Raw genomic sequence first — 23996 nt, forward strand, 5'->3', positions numbered from 1 at the left:
TTTTTAGGACCATGCAGCCAGAGGCAGGCCACCTGGGATCAGGCCCCTTGCTACCTGCAGGAGCCTCATCATCATGCATCTGCCTCCTGGACGGAGAACGCAGGGCCATCCTGCCTGAGCGCTGTGTTCACCATCCTCTCACGTCTCCCTCTCCCTCCCAGCTTCTGAGGTTTGCCCATTCCAGGTGGCTGTGGCAGGACTTCTGTCCCACATGCCCCAGGGTCTTAGGGCAGAGCTCCTAGAGCTGCTGAAGCAACCACCCATCACCACCCGAGATCTTCTGAAGGGGCTGGCTGGTGTTCAGGCACCACTTTTGAAGCAGAGCTAGAACTTTCCACCTTCTCCTGCTTTTGCACCTGTTGGTCTGCAGGGGCAGCAGGCAGCAGACAGGGAACCCAGACACCCAAGAGAGGTTTGGAAGTTGTCAGCAGGTCTCCTGGAGGGTCTGTAAGACCTGAGGTCAGAGTCCAGGGCCCCCGGCCCCTAGAGCGTACATGTACATTCACATACCCATGCACGCTGCTCCCCCAGAAACAGTTGCTGCCATGCCTGGGTGTGTGTGAAAGCAGGGAAGCCACGCTCCCTGAAGGCTTGTGGCTCCTTCCAGAAAGCAGCCTCTCTCAGGGTCATGTTTGGAAGGAGCCTCCACCTCAGCCCTGCCCAGAGAGAGGGCTGTGGGTACAGCAAGAGAAACAGGAGACAGGAGATCCCAGGACTCCGGGCATAGGGAGCAGCCCCAGAAGGAGGTGGGCCAGTCCCAGCTTGGCCTCATGACATCTTTGTGCAAGTGACACAGCTGGTCCTTGGATATTATCCCTGTCTGGCCCCGTGGTCAGGGTGCACCTGTCCCACGTGGTGGCTCTTGGCGGGTGCCTGGGTAGGACTGCCCATGAGGAGAGACTGGGGTGCCCAGAGGGCAGACGGGGCGGCTCCTGGCCTAGCCATTCTCGGGCTGCCCCTCCCTCCCCTCGTCTTCATGGAGATCCAGGTGTCCAAGCCCTCTGCTCCTCCCAGGGCCTCTGGATTCCCTGCTGGAGCCTTCCTCCCCACCTCCCCACTGCAGCCTGCCTGCCTGCTCCAGGGAACAGGGGCTGTGGGCCTCTGAGCCCCAGGACCCACCCCACTGGCCAAAGGACCCCACTCCCCCCCGGTAGCCCCATCTTCCACTCCTCTCCTCTCTTCTGCACCTTTGCTGTGATTTCTGGAAAATTGTTTTTGCTGCACTCTCTCTGGAGTCTCATTTGGAAGCTTCAGGTCTAGAAAGAGGCCAGATTAGCTGAGGCTTCTGCATTTTCCGTCTGGGAAGAAGCAAGCCCCCTCTGGGCTCAGCATTTCCAGGGGCTCTTCCCTATCCTTCCCAGGGCCCCCGGCAGGACCCCACACCCTCTCCCCACACCCCATATCTTCCCCAGCCCCACACAGTGACCTGGGGGAGGGTTTAGGGGATGTGTTTGTATTGGGGAAAGCACTTTATTCCATGCAGTTGCTCTGACCTGGTCTGGAATGTGGGGGCAGGTGAGGGGGCTCATTAGTGCCCCAGGTCCCCAGAGAAGGGTCCTAGGCCTGTCTGTGCAGGTTTTGCTGGCGTTGTGCTGCTGGAATCTGGGCCTCACTGACACCCCTTCGGGGGCTATGTGCCCCTGTGGGCAGCCTTTCCTCTGCCCTTGGGTACAGAGTGTGCAATCTCCTCAGCGCCTCCCTTCTACCCACACAGTCCGGGGGTAGGAAGGGCATGATGAGGTCCCGAGGTTTAGCCGTGGCCTGCAATAGTGGAGAGTGTGCAGGCCAGGGCTGCGGGGTGGGGGTCTGTCATCCCATATGTCCTCACGGAAGGTGGAGGCTGTCCTGGTAGCTGGTGGCCTCTGCCCCCTGTGGGGGCGGGAGGGGGAGCTGTCCCAGGTGCACCCTGGCTGCAGTGTGGCAGGCCCTGCTCAGCTCCCCGCTCCTGGCTCCCCTGCAGGTCATCGGCAGCTCGCTCCTCTTCATCCATGACCAGAAGGAGCAGGCCAAGGTGTGGATGATCGACTTTGGGAAGACCACGCCCCTGCCCGAGGGCCAGACCCTGCAGCACAACGTACCCTGGCAAGAGGGGAACCGGGAGGACGGCTACCTCTCCGGCCTGAACAACCTCATCGACATCCTGGCAGAAATGTGCCAGGGCGCCCCACTCACCTGAGCCCCCCTCCCACCTCCCTACCCCACGCCCGCCTCACTGCACCCTCCCTCCTCCCCTTCTGCTTCCTCTCTCCTCAATTTCACCTTCGTGTCCACCTGGGTGCAAGCCCCAGAACTGACCCTCCCGATCTGCACTACAGGATACATTGTAGAGAGGAGACTCAGGTTTCCAAGAGGAGATGAGAGATTTTTCTGGTGACTTTGCTCTTGGAGCTGGGGCTTCAGCTTCTCTCTATAAGTAGGATCGCCAAGCAGAAGCGGAATGCCCAGACCCAGGCTCCACCGCCTGCAGGGAGGCTCCGTGGGGTTTAGATCTGGAGGAAGGCTCAGGTGCAGTGGGGTGGGTCCCTAACGCCAGAGCCTGCCGCAGCCGGGGCCTCGCGTCCTACGGGGGCCTGCTGCCCCCTGGTGGCCGGTGCAGTTCGTGCCACTGCCAGGCTCAGCCTGTGCATGTTCCATCCTCCGAGGCTGGGGGCCCGGGTGAGGGGCCTTGTAATAACCCTGCTTCAGCAGGCGCCTGGCTGCAGGCTTCTGGTAGTTGGGGCACAAAAACCACTGGGAACTGCATGTGGGCCGTGAGTAAAGCACTCGCTGCTTAGCGGCCTGGGGCGCCCACAGACGCGTGGTGATTTGCTCAAGCAGGGACCCACCCAGCTGGTAGTGCCAACCCTCCAGCTTTGGGCCAGACCCCAAGAGCCAGGAGAATGCTGCTGTTGATCAGCTATGCTCTCTGACCTAGGCCTTCCTAGGAGGGGGCGGGAGCTGTGTTCTTCCATCTGATTATCGCCCTCTGCATTCAGAGGACACTGCAAACCTGAGCTTCCAGGAATGTCACCCAACCCTCAGAGTCACTTGTGCCTCCAGCTCCCTACCTTGCTATGGCAAGGTCTGGGGCTCTGGGTGGGGTGGCCCAGGGCACGCCAGCCCCCAGAGGAAAAAGGACAGGACCTTTAGAGCACACTCCCCTTATATCCCTTCAACTCCTCACCACCACCACCTCCCCCGGTTCGTAGCTGGGTTTCATGAGCTGAAATCCCCAGCAGATTGGGGGCAGGGCTTGCAGGCAGTGCTGGGCAGGTCAGAACAAGGTTTCTGGCTTACTGGCCTCATTCCCCCCAAAAGTAACTCCTAAGGCCTGAAAGGCTCAGACCCACATTTCCCACAGGTGGTGTGGGCAGCTCCCAGGATGGGTGGTGGGTGCCAGGGGCAGGGAGGGGGTGCTCCAGGCATCTCCTCCTGGTGCTTCTAGGTTGCTTGAAGATTACTGGGGAGCTAATTAAGTCGTATTTTAATTTTCGAGCAAGCCTATTATTGAGAAGAATGTAAAATTGGCATGACTTTTGAAGAACAAAGACCTCAGTTTTGTGTCCATTTGGCGATGTGCCCCTAGGTGCACCCCCCTTGCCATTGGAGGCGCAGGAGTGCCCAGAATTGTGCTCTGACCTGTCAGCAGGCCCTGGGGCCAGTTGCTCTGCTGGGAGCTGTGTCAGGACATGGTGGAGACATGTGTACCCGGATATGTGAGCCTGGAGGGACCGATCCAGAGGCAGGACTTCCTGGGCTGCCCCCCTGTCGCTCCAGGGTCTCTGGGGGGGGGGACCTGTGACTTCCCCAGGCCATGCCAGCGTTTCCCCTTTCCTGCTGGGTGAGTGACAGTTGGTGGGGGCGGAGGGTAAGACACATGAGGATGTGTAAGTACAGATTTTAAAAAAGGAAATCGCTCTGAAGCTTCCTGGCTCTTGTTCAAAACCGTGGTGAGCTCCCGCGTGGGGTTTTGCTAAAAGTCACACATACCCCCCCCCCCCACCAGCGGGCTGAGCACGAGAGGCCTCGTGACAGCATGTGACCCGGTGAAGGCAGGAGCACCAAAGCCAGCTCTGGACCTCTGGGGCCGGAGTCACTCGCCACCGCACAGAAGGGGCCTGGTGGTCCGCGCACCTGAGGTCTGCGGGGAAGGGACATTGCTCATTCAGACATTGAGATTCGTGATTCCACCGCACTGGGCTGGCCAAAAGCCACCTCTCTCTATTGATGAAGAAAGTTTGCTGAAGCAAATTAATGCTCTGAACAAAAAGTGCAGGGGACCAGCTCAATATACTTAAGAGAACAAATTTTCCAAGCACTTTAAACAGGCGCCAATTGTTGGCCAACAAAGCGCTAAAATGCAAATGATTTGTTTGTTAGAGGAGGTCCATGGTGGCCCTCACTGGTAATAGGTTGCTTTAGGTCACATTCTAGCTGTGAAAGTGGTATGAAGTGGCATCTTCTAGGATTATGCTCTTCCTTAGGGGTTGGGGTTTTGTATTACTTGCCAGCTCTCCTCTCGCACCTCTTCTCTCCAACTTCCTGCCACCCTGCCTCCCCGTTGTCCTAGAGGGTTAGATGGATCTGGAGTGGAGTTTCCTAGAACCCTTCCCAGCCTAGCCTTGGGTCCTGGCCGCTCAGGTGCCAGGAGGGCGGGACAAGCCATGTGCACCTGTGTCCAGGTGAGCGCCACCCTCCCCCCACCACGGGCATTCTCAGTGTTCAGCATGCTTAGTGTATTCGAGGAAGGTTTCTCAACTGCTCGTCCCCAGACTTGCCTTTAGTGTCATGTAAGAAGTTTTTAAGTTATATTTATTTTTTTTCCGGTTTTTTAATTGCACAAAACACTAAGACTGGGAGGCTGGATTCTGTTTGTTTGAAAGCTGTGCCTTCTTTCTGAACTCCCTTTCCTGCTTGGTGGAAAGAGCCCAGACACAGCACTGCCCCCCCCAGATGGACTCTTTCCCCTGTGGGCTGTATCTAGCTGTGAGATTTCCCCGCATCTAGGCCACCCTCCGTGTGTATATAACCCAGGCCGCTGGTTTGGGAAGAGGCAGGGTGTTCGCCCCCTGCCAGGGCCTTTCTTCTGAAGGAGACGACTCCCCAGAGGGTTCTCCTTCCCTCTGCACCCCTTTTGCCAAGACACCTGGACAAAACAACTGTTACAGACCCCCCTCCCCCATACAGTGCCTGTTGAATAGATCGCATTGCTCTGTACCTTCCCGAATAAAGGCCCAAGAGACCGCAGTGCTGTCTGCTGTGCAGTCCTTTTGACCCTAAACCCCGGAGAAGCACCTTGAGGTGGGTGGGTGGCAGTGGCACTCTTTGGAAACCAGAGGATTTCACTGGGGCTCTGAGGACCCCCCAGAAATGGGAGCCCAGATTGAGTAACATTTTTATCTGCAAAGGATTTAAGACAGTCTTCAAATTTAATCTTTCTAGCCTTGTCCACACAACCTTTATACAGTAATTCAGGGCGTGGAACAGCCACAAAGAAGTCCTTGTCCCCCACCCCCCACTCTCACCCCCACCATCAGCCAGGGAGGGGAGTCACCAGGAGGCCATTGCACATGTAGCCTAGCTCTGCAAGGTGAAGGGCTGGTGGCTTGCCTCTGGCCCACTTGGGGCCCTGATCACCTCCAGGAACAGGGCTCTGTAGTCTGCGTGTTGCAGATGGGGAAACAGGCCAAACCGTGTGACCCGGTATTAAACGGGCAGCAGAGATTCGGATCCAGACTTTGCCTGGTTGCAGACCTGATTCTGTCTTTCTCCTTCCTGGGGAGCATCTGCAGGTAGAAAGCCTGTCCCGTCCTGGGTCCCAGGCTCAAAGCACAGGGCTCTGCTCTCCTTGTCCACCACTTCTGATTGCTGGGGCTGCTCGCTCTCACCTCGCTCACCCCTTGCAGAGGTGTGGATGCTGGGCAAAAGCAAGATGCCCCAGCCACCGTCTCCCACAGTGATGGTCCTACCCGCATCTTCTTGGGGTTTGCAGCCAGTCTGTCCACGCCATTGGGATGTCACCCCGAAGGCCAGGTCTTGCCCCTGATGAATGGTGTTTGTTCAGCGTCTAGCAGAGCCAAGCCCAGGACAGGTGCCTAGCCGTGTGCGCTGGTGAGCGCCCTGAGCACCGTTGGTGACTAAGGCTGTTGGGTGTGTGGATGCCCTTCCTTCAGCAGGAGGACGACTCACTGTTGGCGTGGGCTCCCTGGCCCCTGGGACCTGCACCCCCCTGCAGCTGTCCCTCCTTTTATACTCTAGACCTTGTCATTGCCCGAGACCAGCTGGCAGAGCACCAGCAAATACTACCTGGAATGCATGAGTGCCAATCCTCCTTCCACTCACAACTCTGTCCTCTGTGGCCCCACAGGGCTTGGTGATCACCCACCAGAGATGGGGCCTCCCCGCCTTCAGACCAGCAGGCAATCCAAGTTCAAACTCCCACTCCAAGGTTCTGCCTCCGTATGGTTACTGGCTGTGCCAGGACTGGTCTGGGGCCAGGGAAACCTATTGCTTTCCAGGTCACTTCTGGCACCAGCCTGGCGTGGCCTGGGTTGCCTAGAAACCAGGTAAAAGCTGGCATTTATCAGGGAGAACTATCCTGAGGGGCCAGACACTGAGGGGGTGTGGAGCAAGGCTGGGACAAGCCAATGGGCAGCATCAGCAGGCGTGAGCCACTCTTCTGTCTCAGGACGTCTTCAAAGAGGCCCACAAACTAGTCTCGGGTCAGTCCCAGGAGAGTCAGGGATAGGAGTGGACATGCCCGTGCCCCTGCTCTGCCTCCCACTGGTCATCCCGTTCATAGGGCATCATCTCGGGTGGCACTGCTAGCCTCCTCAGTTGCCATGTGGGTCAGTGCGGTGACGGCAACAGGAGCCGACTGGGCCCTGACCGTGTTGGCAACATGGGCCATTGCTGCACTGCTCCGATCTAGAGTGCTCTGTGCACCGAGATGGACCAGACTTTTCCAGTAAACACCAGAGGGTAGTGCCCATCCTGCCCCCACCCTCTGGCCATTCCTCCATTCTGTCCCTTGCATTTCTTTGACTGAGGGTCTCACCCCCTTACCTAGTTGGTCAGGAAGCTGGAGTCCCATCAAACGGCCAAGTCTGGGGAGGAGAGAGAGACAGAGGAAAGAAGCTTCCTGAAGGTAGGCAGTGGGTTGGGGGAGTGCTGGGCTGTCTCCAGATGGGGGAGCAGCAGGAAATCTTCCTCAAACCAGTTTGAGAACCAGAAGTTGGTAGGAAGCCTGTCTCTAAGCAGTGGCAGGCCTGGCGACCCTGGCTCCTCTTCTCACATCAGCCGGGACCCCAAGGTCACTGAGGGTCCTCACTGAAGTCTGGAGACTCACTTGGCTTAACAGAGTGGTTTCTCACCTTTTGGGGAATCACAGATGCTTTAGATAATTTAAAGGAAACAACAAACACTTTTCCCGGAAAAATGCCCATAAGCATATACACAGTTTTATATACAAATTCAGGGACTCCTGGACAACCCTCTGTCCCCACCAAAGCCTCTGGAGAAATCCCCAGGTGGTCGATGGGCCCTGGCTTAAGAATCTTTGGTTTGTAATACCCTTCCCGGGATGGCAAGGTGCACCACCCCCCTCGCTGCAAGGGTGTGTCTGCCATTGGAGGCCGTCTGGCCACGGGCCCCCCTTCCCCTCTCTGAACAATCCAGCCTTCTGAAAGGCATCACCTTAGAACTACCTATTTTTGTAAATAAATCTATTGGAAACAACCATGCTCATGTATTTACGTGCTGTCTACGGCTGCCTTCACACTGTAACGCTGGAACTGATAGGTGTCCCAGTTATTCCGTGGCCACAAGGCCTGAAATATTCACTATCTGTCCCTTTATGGGACAGTCCCCCAATCTTTGTCTCACACTGACAGCGGCCACAGGCAAAAAACGACTCCAAGCCTGGCACCACACTAGGTGACTCATGACCCTTAGTACAACCTTTACAAAAATGCTGTAAGAGGAGCTTCCTTAACCACATTTTGTGCATGAGGAAGCAGAGGCACAGAGAGGGTAAGTCACTTATTTCACGTCACATAGCTGATAAGCCAAGAGACTCAAGCTTTTCCCATAACCCCACACAACTGACTACTGACGAAGCGGCAGGGTTTTTCCAGGCACGGAGCTGCATCACAGAATTTTAGGGGTGGCCTGTGGTCAAGCCAGGAGTCCTGGTGGTGGTGACTGTAAACCTGATGAGGCCCTGGAGATGATGACCTCAAGCATGGCCCTCTCCGAGGGGTGAGGCTGAGCTGCAGGACCCAGGCTTTGGCTCCGGCCCCCATGGCCAGCAGGCAAGACCTGGAATCTGCCAGAGTTGGGCAGGGGGGTGCAGCCTCCAAGGAGCTCCTGGGAGGCCCTGTTTGCTCTAGAATCCATATGACCCTGCACGTAAGCACAGCCCACGCAGCCTGCCTTCCCCCAGAGACCCCCAGCGCACAGACACACAGAGTCATTCCTGCCCCCACCCTCCCACCCCCCCACCCCCTGGAGCCTGGGCAGAACCAAGTTCACCTGCCGCTTCAGGGGCCGGCTCACATGCCTCCCACAGAAACACAGAAGCTGCATTGTGTTCTCTCAAACGCCAGGACACAGTGTGCAGGTCATCTCCCTCTCTCCCTCGACAGCGACGGCGGTGGCCTGCCCCTGGCATTCAGCGCACCCAGCACAGACAGCCCTGAGGAGTGAGGCCAGGGCAGAAAATTCAGTGAGAAAAAAGATTTCGCACCTCAGTCATGTGTGAGCGCTTGCAGCTTGGGTTTTTTTCCAGCAGAAAGAAAACCAGTCTGATACAATCCTAACAATAAAAAGAAGTTTATCTTCTCATGGCTCCAGAGGCTGGACGTCCAAGATCAAGGACTGGTTGGTTGGTTTCTGGAGAGCCCCTTCCTGGCTTCCCATAGACCTCACGTGGCCAAGGGTGAGCTCCACTGGGTCTGGCTCAGGGAGGGGCACCCAGCCGCCCAGGCAGGGCCCACCGCTCCGCCCTCCCCCGGGCTCTGCTCCAAACACGGTGCCCCTGGGGTGGGGCTCCAGCGTGGGAGCCCGGGGGAGCACTGGGCAGCCCCCCACCCTGCGGCGAACTAACAGGCAGTCGGCTCCCTGCTCCACCTCCCATCCCCTACCTCCCAAACTTGTGAATGAGTAAAGCGGTTTTGGGGGGTGGCGGTGGGGTCAGAACATCCCTAAGTTCTGTGGTTTTCAATGCGGCGCCATGGATTTGGGTTATTTTAAAAATAGTTTCTGCAAATCATGGGCAAATGGTATCACACTGGGACAATTTGCCATCGGCAGTGGCCCTGTTTTACTTCAATGGAAGTCATGCTTTCTGAGCACACCTGCCTGAGTGAAGTGGAGCCTGCCACCCACAGAGGTGGTCACAGCAGGCTGCAGGGCACAGGGCCCCCTTCCGGATGGTCGTGGGCAGGACAGCCTTCCAGAAGAAGGAAGGCGGGGGAGCTCATGCACTCGCTGGTTGCTCACGGCCCACCAAAGTGCCCTGGGGCAAAGTTTCCCTGTTTCCTGGCTTCCCCCAGCCTGGCTGCACCTTTGTCCTGCTGGGCCACAGCGGCCACAGCAATGACGTCGGAAGCTCTGACAGCTAGGGGGGATGGTGAGCAGCGCACATACCAAACCTCCTAAAGGGCGCCACAACAGTGGACGTGTGTACCCTTGGTGTCTTTACCTGTGTTGTATAAATTAGGAAACGTGAGCAAGGTGCGCTGCTAGCAGGACCAGAGCCGGGATCAGAGCCCAGGTGTGCATGGAGACGGACAGGTGAGCAGGCTCGTGCACTCGCTGGGAAGAGTGTTGTGCTGGGGGTCTGCGGGGGCACAGGCAGGGTGCCCGTCCCAGGAGAGGGACAAAGCCACTTCACAGAGGCTTTGCAGAGGAGGTGCCACCCAAGGTCAGTTTATCCAGAATTATCCAGAAGGGCTGGGCGGTGGAGGGAAATCACATGCGAAGCCACTGAGGCACCAAGAGGATGTGAGGTCTGCAGCAGCTGCAGGTGGCCAGAGGGGGCTCCGTGTAGGGCCCAGGTGGGGGTGAGGTGTGCAGCTGTTCTCAACAGTTCTCCTGCCATGGCACAAGGAGGTAGCATGTGACGGGATCCCCCTGGGGGCTGGGGGCTTGGGGGAGAGGAAGCACAAGCGAGGAGGCTGGGCCAGAGGAACACTGAGGTCAGGCCGTGGGCTGCAGAGGTGTGAGAAGGGTTTGTGGGCACCCCTCTGCGGCAGCTGTGGCTGTGTGGGGGCGGGGGGACACCTGGGGACACCTGGTCTGAGCAGCTGGAGGCTGGGGTGGAGGGAGGGGTGGCAGAAGGAGCGTAGTTCCCCCTGCCACCCAGTTAGAGGGGACACCCCCATGGGGGCGTCGGGGACAGCCAGACACTTAACCTGGAGAGTGCCAGAGCAAGTCCCCGGGAGCCTAAGGGGGGGTGCGGCACTCACAGGATCCCATTCAGTGACAGAGTAACCTCGGAGACCTGTGAGCTGCTATTTTCCCCCTTCCTTAGTGTGTTCTGTTTGTTCACAGCGTTCTCCACGGGCATGCTCTCAGAACCAGAAATCCACGCATGTGGAAGGAATGGGGTCCTGGCCACTCTAGTGTCCCCCCTGTTTCCTGTCCTCCCACGCTTCTGCCCAGCCAGCTCGGGGTGGGGGGCCCTACTCATCCTGAGCATGGTCTGCTCATCTGGCTTCCAGAAACCTTCCCGCCTGTTATAGCAGGGTGCTCCAGGGAGGAGCGGGCCTCTCAGCTGGGGTGCCGTCCTGCTCCTCCCCACTCACTCCCTGCCCTGCCTCTGGCCTGCTGGCTGCTCAGGGGGCCTCACACAGGGTCTGCTGCCTGCCCTCTGCCCGCAGCAGTCCAGGGTGCAGGGGGTGTGGGGCCCCGGGCCTGGTCGGAGCAGGGGCCGCAATGACAGGGGGCAGAGGTGGGTGCCCAGTGCCACGTGCTCTATCCCTGTGTCTAGATCTCAGCGGGGCGACCAGCGACCATCCAAGGACACAGCTGTGGTGACCTGGCTCTACCCCATCCCGCTGCTCATGCTAGGGCCCTGGCCCTCCGCACCACACCCCTCCACACACACACACACACACACACACACACACAGCCCTTGACAACTAAAACATGTGAGCTGGGATTCCTCCATCAGAACAGGGTGTGTCTGGAAGCCAGGTCACCTGAGCAGTGGTCCGAGGGGCCACAGGTTGTCCACTGTGCAGAAAAGAAGGGGAGGTAGATGCAAGACAGAGCTGGTGGTCCTGCAGAGACAGAGGATGTCCTGCACCCTCCTCTTATCCTGGGTTCTGGGGAGATCTGCAGAGCTTGACGGCGGGGGTCGGGGGCGCGAGTAGACGTCCGCAGGAAAGTCAGGTATGGCTCAGCCAACACAACTCTAACAGGTCTTCACGTCCCGTGGAGGAGTAAGGTGGAGTCCCAGTCATTGGAAGAATTACAAGGAAATTTCTGACCACTTACCTGGGAGATGGTGGACGAATTCACAGAAAAGGTAGAAGGTTGGGTGCCATGCCCTTGAGACTTCACAGTTCCTCAGAAGAGCCACATCCACTGAGAAAGTAATTTTCAGTCAGCAAGTACACTTTATTTCAACTACTTTTCTCTATCTTCCAAAGTGTTTTAATGAATATATATGGCTACTATGGCAAAAAAAAAGATACATTTACTAGCTCAAGTCCAGTGCATGGGATTCTGCAAAATCAGGCAGGCCACCAGCTGCATAATTGGCCAGAAGTGAATCTGGAAAGCAAGCCAGGGAGGCAAGTTTTGGGCGAGAGGGTGTCCCCTTCCCCACGCGTCAAGCCAGACTCCTGTGGGCTGGAGAAAGAATCTGAGATTGACTCTGACTGCACACTCCGGGTCGCAGGGGGTCACCCTGAGTTCCTCAGCTCCAGGCCTTGGGAAATCTTTGCAGGCTGGTGACCTGTAGGCCAAGGCCGCAGTGAGGCCTAGCACCCAGCGTTTTCCATCTTGGCAAGGTGCGGCTCAGGTATGGCCTCCAGCCCTGCCCCCAAATGCCCTGGGGTCCCAGGCCTCAGGGCTGCCACGTGGCCACATTGAACAATGCCTCTTGGGTCCCATAAGGAAGCCAGAGCAAAGCTGGTAAGTGAAACGCTTTCACTGAAATCACAAGATACTTTGGAAACCCTGTCAAGCCTCCAAAGTTCCACCACCCTTCCTGAGGCTTGGCTGTTCATTTTCTTCCAAATGTTTGCTCTCTTTCTGTCTGGCTGGCTTCTCTCAGAGCTACAATTCTTTGAGCCCATAGGCCTGTTGGCGCATGCTTATTTGCATGGCTAAGTAACCAATGCTTCGGACAGGCAGGAAGCCAATGGAAACAAATCCTGTTTCTATAGTAGGTACAGAGAGGACTCTCTACAGAAAAGAATTTCTATTTTAGGTAGAAGGCAGCAGGTGTGCCTCATTAGCAATTGACCGTTCCTAATTCCACCTTTCCTGGACAAAGTAGCATGCCTAAAGAGGGCCAGGGTGGCATGAGGGAATAAAATTATTCTAGGACTTGCCACCATCTGGGGCTGAGTTTTGTGTCTGAGAAACCCGGTTTTCTCTGCGAAGAGGCTTGGGCCTTACTTTGTGGGCAGTCCAGCAGGGCTGGGCTACAGGACACCCCCGAGGGCCCGGGATTGCTCAGAATTCCCAAGGACTTCTCAACGCCAACCTCTGGCTTCAGTTTGCACATGGGCTCAGCAAGGAGATGTTTGATCTTGGTCCTGGAACTTCCAAGCTGGTTTCTTATGCTTTAACCAGATAGCAACTCCCGGCATGCCCAAGGTGTCCTGCCTGGCCCTGCACCCACCTGGACCTGCACTACCCATGTTTGCTGCCAGGTTGATGGGAAAGAAAGCATTTGTTCACGTATGTTAACCTTTTCTGGAACTTTTTATATGGAAAAAAAGTTTCATTCAACATGGCTGTGCATGTATACATTTTTTCTTTATTCTTTAAGTTTTATTTATTTTTGAGTAGTCTCTACACCCAACGTGGGGCTCGAACTCATGGCCCGGAGATCAAAAGCCATGTGCTTCACCAGCTGAGCCAGCCAGGTGCCCCTATAATTTTTGCTTTAAATACTGTGCCCCAGATCCCTGGGTGGCTCAGCAGTTTAGCACCTGCCTTCAGCCCAGGGTCCTGGAGTCCCAGGACCAAGTCCCACGTCTGGCTCCTTGCATGGATCCTGCTTCTCCCTCTGCCTGTGTCTCTGCCTCTCTCTCTCTCTCTCTCTCTCTCTCTCTCTCTCTCTCTCTGGGTCTCTCATGAATAAAGAAAACCTTTTAAATAAATAAATAAATAAATAAATAAATAAATAAATAAATAAATACTGTGCCCCATTATAGGAGGGGACAGGTGGAGTGGGAAGGTGGGAGACTGAGGCTGGGGCCGAAAGCTTATAATGCCTAAGTGCCAACTCCATCGCTGGTTGCAGGTGGAGAGCAAGTGTACGTGTGCCCCAGCCTGGCACGTGCATGTGGGGGATGAGGAATGTGTGTGTCCCGTATGCAAAGCCCGAGTCTGTGCCACAGGCTGTGGCAGCGTGCTAGGTAGCTGTGGCTCTCCAGCAGAAAGTGGAGACTGCTGAGCAAATACTGTGTTAGGATTCTGTTGTTATTAGCAAGAGAAGCTGACTTTGAACCAGTTTGCAGACAGGAAGGAAGGAGCCCAGGAGGCAGGGAGGGGCCACCGGGAGTACCTGCTGCTTGTGATGGGAGGGACAAGTCTAGGACAGGCCTAGGGGAGGCAGGAGTGAGGGCTTTGTCCCTCTGCGTCCCTCTGCATGCTGGTGTCTTGTCTGGTTTCCTGTCTCTACAAGGCAGGGACCTTGGCCAGAGGTGGCTTCTGGCCTCAGGACCAAGAAGGAAAGATCCCATAAAGCTCAGGAAAGACCTCAAGCTTTGCAGGTTAGCTCAGTGAGAGGGACGAGCCATTGATTGGGCTGGGATGGGGGGAGTTGAGTGATGGGCAGCCTCTCCCAGTGTCACATGGGTGGTATGAGGGGAACAGGTGGCCCCTGGAAGAGAGAGGAGGAAGGCAGAGCAAGCAGGCTCAGTGTGTCTCACCCTGCTGGATGTGGTACCCCCCGGGGGATGCAGTTCTTGAGCTGGGCCTGAGGAGCCAGGGAGGATTTGAGGGTGGGGGGGGAGCAGGTGCAGATTCTGGGGACCCCGGATGCTAGGGGACAGGATGCTCAGAGCAACAACACGGGTTTCTTGGTGATAACACCCATTCATTCCCACTTCAGCCTCTTCAAAAGATCCTGAATATGTTTCGGGTTTCCCCAAAAGCCAACAGCAGAGGGGAGTCCTCCATCCCCTGACTTCTGGGCTCCCCTCCCGGCCTGGAACCTCACGTGGATAGCCTCTAAGAGTTGGCAAAGTGCTTCTCTCCTCCACTAATGACACTTTAAACGTTTCTTTGCTTTCTAGAGTTCAGGGGGGTTTTGTGTTTTGTTTTGTTTTTTTTTAAACATAGCTATTTTGGGTGGAAATGAAAATACACACAGCTCTGATTGGAAAGACAGCTGCAGGCTCCAGCTCTGAGCACAGGCTCCTCCTTGTCTGATGACTGGCCTCAGAGCCAGAGCCCTTCTGGGGCCCTGAATGCCGTCGGCAGGATGCGGAGGCCCTCCGCCAGGGGATGTTCAGGCCTGCCGGTCTGTCATGTGTCTCCAGGTATCTGAGTTTCCTGGGCCCAGGGTATCTTGCTGCCCCTGAGCCCTGGAAGCATACCCCTTTCACATGGCCAGCCACTGGCTCTGTCTCCTCTTTCTGTGGGGTCCCCCTCTTTTCAGTAATTCCTAGCTTATGTCACTGTGTGAGAAGGCCTCAGTGACCTGGTAGGCAGCCATCCTTCACTTTGGCAGGGGAGAATGGGTCGGGGTCACGCCATCCTGCTCTTCCTTCCTCCTAGCACCCCCTGTCCCCCACAGGAGGAGACAGGCAAGCACGAGCCTGGCCCAGAGCCCAGGGGCTGGGGGTGCGGAGGATTTGGGGGCGTAGGTGCCTTCACATAGCTCAACTCCCCCCCGCCAGGGACCCCTCTGAAGCTGCACAACCTGTGGAAAGCATTCTTGGCAGAAAGCATCCCAGCACTATCTGAGCACAGTGAGCATTTGCATCAAAAAAAGATCCTGGGATGTGCCTCAGCTCATCCAGTCACCTTGGACCTGGAGGCTTGGTTTTAGCAGATTCCAGTCAGCCTGAGGCACTGGCATGTCTGGGGCCCTGGAGGGTCACCCCAGTTGAGCCTGGAGTCTCCAGGACAGGCTGGACTTTGATATGGACCCACTTGTGGCCAGAAGCCCTCTAAGGCATCTTGGCCCTTGAGAAGACAGTGTCTCCCACAAGCCAGGCTGGAGCATCCTGTGTAAGGGGTGTAAAGGGACCCACCCAGCGGTCTCAGGGGTCTCGGGCTGCTGTGAGGAAACAGTAAGAGGTGGGGCCTGTCGCAGGGGGGTGGACCAGGTGACACCTGGAGACCCACCTTCCATGGCTACTGCAGGGCGCTGACTGCAGCTCTGCACATGAGGCTTCTAGAACTCCACCTGTGGCTCCTGGTGCACTTGACTTACCAGCATGAGGGAAGAGTGGGGTGCTGACAGCCCAGGGCAGCGCTTTCATTGGGCCGTTAGATTCGGCCCATAGATTTCTTCTTGTTGGATCACATCTGCCTGTCAGGAGCTTTCTGAATTCCCATTTGTTCATCTAATCTCTATACTGTCTTCATCCACAGATTCTATAAGCTATTCGGGCCTCCACCCCGTTAGGAAATGCCAGCTGGGATTCGCAAAGGGGCTGTGAGCATGCATGTGTGCATGCGTGTGTGTGTGTGTGTGTGTGTGTGTGTGTGTGTAAGAGAGAGTGCATATGTCAGTGCTCCTTCTCCCCTCCCAGCTCAAGTCAGCTCAACTAGTGGCTCATTATATGTCCTCCTCACCTTGTCCTAACACTTCCAGATGGTTCCCTCCATAGCCAGTCTACGGCTGAGCAGGAAATGAGTCCCATCTCACCATGTTCCTGGGAAACCCCATGGGGGCCCAATGCCCGACTTGGTGGGCAAAATCCTCCTTGCAAGGGATCTGATTGCCAAAGATGGGGGCCTTTGGGGGTGAGCTGTACCAGCTCCCCAGGAAAACAGGTGGGGGGTGACAAGGATCTGAAGGAGCACCGGGCCTGCCCTGGGGAAGGACAGCCTGCGGGCTGCGAGGATGTCACAGAGACAGGCCTCAAGGCAGTGGCCTACCAGCTGGAAAAACGAGAGCACACAGGGTTTGAGAAGCCACTAGAAAGGTCACATGAGTGTTTATTACATAGAAAAGAGGGAAAGGAAGAAAGTTTCTAAAGCCATATTTCCAGAATTAAAAAAAAAAAAAAACTTGGAATGCCAAAGAGATGCCATGCTTTGTATATTTATAATCAGAATATATAAATATGTACATGGAGATATGTACACAGGGGTCTGTTGTCATGCGCGGTGTTTCCCATTCCGGGTATAGCAATGGTGCTTGAGCTGCGACTTCCAAAACTGGCAGGGCACTGGGGAGGTCCGGACCCTGCTTGGTGCCTCGAGGGAATGTGGGGACCTAGGCTTGGTCCTGAGGGCATCGGGAAGGCTAAGCTGCAGGCCGGCCTGGGCCCCCAGCTGCAAGTCTGGAAGCTTCCCTAGGTCCCCAGCAGTAAGGTTTCTTCCTCTTGTGGAACCAAGGAAGGCTCCAGTCACTGGGATGGGCTGGAGACTCCCTTGGCTGCCTGGGATCCCAGGGGAAGAGGCTGGAGGTGCAGGGAGGCCCCTGGGGTCTGAGCAGAAGTAAGACGAGGAAGCCCTGGGAGGTCAGGAGTGGGTCTCACCAGAAAACAGAAACGGACAGAGATTCCTTTAACAGGAGGAAGAGAGACCAAAACAAAGTTGATCCTGTATCAAAGCTGCAAAGCACAGCACAACACTCATCCAAATACAAAGGCAGCTAATAGGCATGAACCAGTGCTGTTTGTACATATGTTGTTTTAAAAATTTTGGCACCAAGTACAACGGCATGTACTTTAGCTTGTGCAAAGGGCCAGCCAAGTCAAGTGTTCCCACGGGGTGCCCAGGCCACTGAGGCCCCTGCCACCCACTCCCTGGTTGGGTCACCAGGCCAGGTGCTAACCTAGAAAGCAGAGGGCAGGGGGCATGACCTCTGCCCCTTTCTCTCCTCACTGCTTCCCATCCAGGGCAGGGTGGAGGGTTGTGGGGTGGACTGTCTGCAGCCCCAGAAGAGCCCAGAAAGGGATCAGGGTCCCCTCCTCTCTGGGCAGACCCACATACCATGTTATCCCTGCCACAGAAGGCCAAGCTGGGTGGATTGGTGGCTGGCACTGCTGAGCCATGGGCCCTGGGAAGAAGGGTGCCTGGCCCGGAGGTCCTTTGGATAAAGGGAACTGTGTGCATCTGGGCCCTAGGTGAGTGACAAGGGCAAGTGCTGCCCGCCAGGGCCCACGCTGGAGGAATGGCTCCTGGGCAGTGTGAGGGGCCCCTCTGTGGGTGTTAAGGTCCCAATCCTGAGTCCTACCCTCACCCAGCAGCCAAAGGGGCTGTGAGCATGCATGTGTGCGTGTGCGTGTGTGTAAGAGAGAGTGCATATGTCTGCTTCTGCCCACCTGGGTGACAGTGGCCTGGACGGGGGGTGGCTGGCATTTTGGCAAATCCAGGCAGGCAGTGAGAGGGACTGAGGACTAAATCCAGAGAGACAACATGCACTGGAAAGTTGGGACACATATGAGGATGGCCCTGCCATCGGCCTCCCCGCCGTGACAGGATCAGGAGGGAAGAGTGGAACGGCACGCCCCTGTGTCTGGATCACTGGAAAGAGTCCTGACACCAGAGCTGCCAGTTCTGTGTCCATGGGGCCTGTGCAGGAGGGGGCCTTTGCCTCTCTGCCGGGCCCCGGGCTTGTCTCCCAAGGCCTCTGCTCTGACAGAAACGGGAATAGCATTGGCTGCCCGGACCCTCCTTGCCCCTAACCTACAGATGGTCAAACTGAGGCATGAGACAAGAAGAGAGCCAAACAGCACTGAGGATACAAGTCGCCCCAGTGTTTGTGGCTTGGGGTTCCTCACCATGGCCACAGGGATTAGGGCAGATTCATGAATCCCACATGGCTGGCATGCCTCTATGATCCGTGGACATCCTGAAGCTCTCAGAGCCCACCAAGTGATAAAAGTGGAACCTGGACCATCGCCCCCCCCCCCCCCAACCTCAGGCTAACCCTGCCTCCCTTCCTGCAGCATGGCCTCCTGGCCTTCTGGCCTCACATAGCGGCCTCCACGGGGTGATCTGCTGCCCTGCCTCCGCTCACCTTGCTGTTCTCCCTATGCAGGTGGCCTGGACACTGCTCTCCAGGAGCCCCCCCAGGCTGCATCCGTACCCATTGAGTGCTTGCTGGACACACAGATACGGCACAGGGAGCCCCACTTGCAAGAACTGCCTGCGGGCGGCTCAGCAAGACTGTTGAGAAGAAGGAACCCAGGCTCAAGCCCCGGGCAGGTTGGTCGGGAGCATATGGCAGCTGATGGTCAGCAGCAGCCCCTGCCACCCGCGCCCCCGCCCTGCTCCCTTGCATGCAAGGTCATGGTCTCCAGGGAAGGTCAACGCAGCAGGGGGTGCTCTAAATGTGCTCCTCCAACTCCAATGTGTTCTTCCAACTCCAGTGCCTCTGCTGAGAGCCTCAAGCCAACTGGCAAAAGGCGGGATACTACAGTAAACCGGAGGCCACCAGCAGGGAGGGGACGCACTCTTAAATGATACATTCCTGAGCAGCTGACATGATGCAGAGGCAGCCAGCATCTCTCACAGCATAGAAACACTCAGGGGCACAAAAGCCTCAGGAGGCCCCACCCTGGCTCAGCCCCAGGCCCAGCAGCCCCTGTCCAGCCAACCCCAAAGCCACCCTTGCAAACTCACCCCATCTGCGCAGGGTTGGGGGTTCCCAAGAGAACACCCTGCAGATTTTTTTTTCAAGAGCTGAATTGGCACAGAAGGACCACCTCAGTGGACCCCTTGCTTACTCCTGGAGAGCCTCAGGCCCTGGGAAGGCGTTCTCCTGGGCCTGGGGACTCGGCCCCACCTGGTGCAGGCCTGGGCTTGGCATTTGGCTCTTCTGAGGTCTGGGGCCCTGGCCCCCGCCCGGGGAAATTCCAACAGTGTGGTTTCCTCTCCCTTCTGTGCGCGTCCTCCCCACTGCTCCTGGGCCCTAGTGGCGTCTGCATGAGGCTGGAGTCGCAGCCATGGCTCAGGGGGGTGGGGGAGTCAGAGTGCCTGGAGCCCCTGGGCGGTGGCGGTGAGGGACCCCATCCTCCGTGCCAGGCCCCAGGCAACTCCTTTGCTAGCTCCAGCCCTGGTCGCCGCTCCGGGGTGTGGGTTGGAGGGTGGCCCAGGATGGCACGTTGTGGAGGCTCCCAGTCCTTGCCGAGGAAGCTTTCCCTGTCATCTGCTGCTTCCACAGGGGCCAGGCGTCCAGGCCTCCCGGCGCCCCACAACCCCCTTCCTTCTGCGGCAGTGCTCCGATGCCGGCCGTGAGTCAGCTGTGCCGCCCTGAGCTGCATGTCTGGGCTCGGGCCTTGCTCTCTGGGCACCTCGGTCCTGACATCTGGGAACTCAGCATCCTGACAGCACCCCTGCCAGGCTTCGGGCAAGGGGCCTCAGAGGTCAAATGCGCCACGCTCCGCCTGGCAAGGGCCCAACATTATCTAGGCTGATGCATGGTGCTGGGGCAGCAGAGGGAAGGCATCTTGGTCCAGGTCCCTTCCAGCCTCCCCTCATGTGCAGCCAGGGACTGGCTCCGGGGCCAGGCAGGAGGGGTGCAGGGACTGGCGGGGAGCCCTCTGCCTCCCACTGCCCCCACAGGGGCCCTGGGCATCCCAGCCGGACTCAGAACCAAACAGTCTCTGCTGCGCACAGGATGCTCCCGGGCCACCCAGGCCTCCTTCTTGCTCCAGAGAGCCACCACTCTGGTCCCAGTGCCACCATGACGTCCTGGGTGTATCTCACGGGCAGTGATGTTCCCTGCATGCCTGCGATCCCAGCCCCAAATACCTTAGCTGAGGAGTACCCTACAACAGTCTGAGCAATGAAAGGCCCCACCTCAAGTGTGCCCTGTGACCTCTGGGCTATCGCCCACATGCTGGGCCACCAGGGCAAGCCCAGCTCTGTCACCAACAAGCTGTGTGTCAACCAAGCACTTGCTGGCATGAGGATCCCACTTTTCAGCTGCCTGGTGTTTAATAAGTGAACTCTGGCCTTCCAACGGCCTGTGTGGCCAGCTTGGCCTTCTTGTGAAACACTGGCCACTGCCCCACATCTAAAACGGTGACTCTAAGGCCACAGGCCACAGCACAGTAGAGAGTCGCTATCTGGAGCTGCTCCCCTGCACGGCAATCCTCACTGACTGGGTGTGCAGAGGATGGGGGTCCCCCCATTCCTCACACCCCTCAGCTACCCGGGAAGGGCTTCCTCTGGAGGCTGACATCCTCTCAAGTTTGGAAGCAGCTGGTAGCTGAGGGGAGCTGCAGGAGCTGAAGTAGCCTTGGGGGCCCACGAGCCCCTGTATTAGCCATCCCACGCCAGGGATCTTGGTGACACCTGTCACTCAAGAAAACTGCACCTATATCTGATTGCCACTAAACATGCAACATAAATTGTTCTTTCTTCTCTACCTCTCAGCAGCCACCCCAGCCTGAGGCAGGAAAGAAGGATCCTATGCTCCCAGGGCGGGGGCCCCACTCTGCCACACTCCGAGGGTTTGGGGCAAGGGGCCGTGGGAGGGTGGCTGGGCCTGTCACGTCCCTCAGCCAGAGCTCCTCTAACCTGGCTACAGAGGCTCCCTCGTCTGACGCAGCCTCCTGTGGAGCAGCCAGCAGCCACCTGCTGTCTTCTTGGCCCAGACGGCACCGTCCTCACACACCAAAAGCTTCTGGCTTTCTGGATCAAACCAAATCTGATCCCCCGCCTTGAAAATGCACAGGATTCCAAACACAAAGAAACAGCAGAAACCTGGCTGGGGTCAGCCAGAGAGGGAGGCAGGAAGAAAGACAGAGCCAGGTGCTCAGAAAGTGGAGCCTGGGCCTGGGCAGGTGGACGGTGGGGGCAGGATCAGGTAGGGTACAGAGAGCCCTCCTCTGAGTCGGAGCTGGGGGCTGGGGGGTACTGGCTGCAGGGGATTTGTTTTCCATGGAAGCAGAGAGCTGCCCAATCCACAGCAACACAGCAAGCCCGAGGTGCTTCCCTGGCAGGACTGTAATCAGAAAGCCCAGTGGGTGAGGTAAGCGGGCAGCTGCCCCCGGCTAAGGGTTGAGAATGGAGACTCAGGGGCCCCAAAGCAGCTCTCGGGGGGTCAGGGGCCTGCCCACACGCAGGCTCCCCAGGCACGCCCATCCAGCCACAGGGAAAAGACCAGACCGGTCCCTGCTCCAGCCCTGGCGGCACTCTGAGTCTCTGACAGTTAGAAGCCCTCTGGGGAGTCCAGTGGGGGTGCAGACAGCTTCAGGCCAGTCCTACTGTTCAGCAATTACCACGTCAGAAAGCAAATGAAAACAGACATGGAGAGGCTCAGCTTGTCACTGTGACTTTGGATCGCCTGTCTCTTCATTTCAGATCAGTACCCGACCCCCAGCGGCCCCAACGCCTCCTGTGAGCTCCTTCCCCCGCCCTGGGGTCCGGCTCCCTAACAACCAGGTGTACAGGTGCCCTGGGGGCCCCAACAGACCCTTCCCAACGGGAAAAATCTCTGCATAACACCAGCAGAGTCCCAGGGTCTCGTCTGCAAGAGAGCAGCAAGAAATCTACCCGTACAATCTTTTTTTTTCCCCAATTCTAAATCCCCAAAAGCTCTTGGCTGCTCAGTTTTCTTCCATAACTTATGCCAAAATCGGTCCTGAACCAAGCAAGGTGAGACTATGTATGGTTTTTATTGAACCCAAATCGTCTGACTTTTCACAGGATTCTTTGCAAGAACAGTCACGTGCTTGATGGTGGGGAGCTGCTTTAGAATGCTGGGGTGTTAGGAAATGCACAATAAATGGCTCTTATTCTTTCTCAAATCCAAGTTTTCTGATTTCAGAGACCCATCCAGCCCCAAGGATTTCAGGAGAACGGCTGTGGACCAGGAGTGGTGTTAAGTATAACGTGAAAGGCTGCTGACCTGTGCTTGCTCACACCTGTGCTGGGGATTCTGTGTATGGACACCTGGCCATTCTAGCAGTTTCACCCATGGATGGAGTCACTGGCAGCTTTCTAGGGAAACAAAGGTCAAAACACACCCAGGCCCAGAGATTTCAGTGGCGAGAAGGGGGTGGGTGAAGGGTTGGCTGCCACGGGAGTGCAGGGCCAGGAGAGACTTTCGGGCATCCGTCCCCAGGCAGTCCTGGGATGGCTGAGGGCAAGCACTGGGCTGGAGTGTGTGCATCCTCACTCCTGCCCTGGCTCGGTCCCCGGGGAGACCACAGTGCATACATTCAGACAGGGGCTGGGGACCCAGAGGAAGGCTCGGCCACATCCTGACCTTCGGTGAGCCCCTGCTGCCTGGCCTGGAAGTCCCAGTGTGCCCTGGCAGTGGGCAGGGAGCTGTGCAGGGCAGGGGCGAGCCACGCATTCCAGCCTCGCTGCCAGTAATCTGGCCCCCACTCCCCACCACTGAGATACACTGGGTGCCTGTGTCTTTCTGGAATAGGGGGAGGGGCTGGCAGTCTCACAGCCTGCCAAGAAAAGCAGATGCGTTTTCAAAATAAATAATGTTTTTTAAATCCCCCCTTTCCACTCCAAACCCAGGAAATGGCAGAAGAGAATATGTAAAGGTCCTGGTGCCCACTGCTGCCTGGTGCAGCCCTCATGGGATCACCCTGGAATTCTCGGTGGTTCCTTCGGGCTCACAGCTGCTGTGGGATGCCCTGCTCCTTGTAGCCTGTGAGGAAGAAGCAGAGGAGAGATATTTAGAAGCCTGCTTCCTTTAGGATTGCTCCAGGAAGTGCCTGTGAACTGCCATATGGTCATGAGATCTTATTCACACCGAGGTGTGAATGACTGCTATACTCAGGGTCCACCTGTTCGCAAGGGCATGGACTTTACAGTCCCGAGAGAACTGCGGGACTTTGGGTTTAGCGGGGATAGAGGACAGGAGGGCATTGGGGTGGGGGTGGCAAAATGATCAACGTGCCCCTGAATGCACATCCCTGAAGCCACTGCCCAAAAACCCGGCCTGGCATGACTTCCCGAGGCAAGTCTTGGGAGAAAGTGCTGAGCCAGCCTTCCTCCCCAAGCGCCAGGCATCTGGGACATATGGACAGAGAGGAGGACAGAAAGAAAAACAAGAAGGTGGAACACCGAAGACTGTCACCGTGTGCGTGTTCCACTAGCCGGACATCTGGGACACAGACAAACATGAGTGAAGGTGCCGAGCCTTTAAAACACTGTTGATCGTCATGAGACCGGTGGGGAAATTTAGCCGTGAAATATTTAGAGATGAAATTATGAGTTTGGAATTTGTGAGATGCCCCCCCCAACCCTGCCATGAGCTGGCTTCTGGGCCCCCAGAGGAGCTTCTGTGGACTGGATGGTTGTTTTCTCTCATTATTTACCAAATTATTCACCAATTTTAAGCCTAAATAGAGTGGGGGAAATGCAGGAAAGAGATAAGATGTCACAGATAAAGGACAGTGACCATGAGTTCCTGAAGCCGGGGGTGAGGCCCGAGGGGCTTAGGACGCTAGGCTCTCAACTTTTGTCTGCTCTACAACATTTTCCAAAATCAAAAGCTAGAAATCCAAACAAAGACGCAAAAAGAAAACACCACAGAATAAACAGCAGCACACAACAATAAAGAAAATAGATAAAAACCAGAAAGAAGATAAAAGCCTGGCAGCTGGCTGGGGTGAGAGTGGGGGAGGGGTTCAGGGGTGCGAGGAGGGGAGCAAGGGTGGGGGGGGTGGCAG

The 23996-nt window shown here is 56.9% G+C and overlaps 2 protein-coding genes across 2 annotated transcripts in view; one reads left to right on the forward strand and one right to left on the reverse strand.

Annotated features, from left to right (window-relative positions):
* The window catches only part of ITPKB (inositol-trisphosphate 3-kinase B), a 93018-nt gene extending 87792 nt beyond the window's left edge, over positions 1-5226 (forward strand). The window contains exon 8 of the mRNA XM_035718513.2: positions 1961-5226. Within this exon, the coding sequence (XP_035574406.1) occupies positions 1961-2176 (216 nt within the window). The 3' untranslated portion in view covers positions 2177-5226. The remainder of the gene's footprint in view (positions 1-1960) is intronic.
* A 16732-nt stretch (positions 5227-21958) lies between these two features.
* The window catches only part of STUM (stum, mechanosensory transduction mediator homolog), a 56633-nt gene continuing 54595 nt past the window's right edge, over positions 21959-23996 (reverse strand). The window contains exon 3 of the mRNA XM_025430660.3: positions 21959-22969. Coding sequence (XP_025286445.1) covers positions 22935-22969 — 35 coding nt within the window. The 3' untranslated portion in view covers positions 21959-22934. The remainder of the gene's footprint in view (positions 22970-23996) is intronic.

This window comes from Canis lupus, chromosome 7 (genome assembly GCF_003254725.2).
Source record: "Canis lupus dingo isolate Sandy chromosome 7, ASM325472v2, whole genome shotgun sequence".
NCBI lineage: Eukaryota > Metazoa > Chordata > Mammalia > Carnivora > Canidae > Canis > Canis lupus.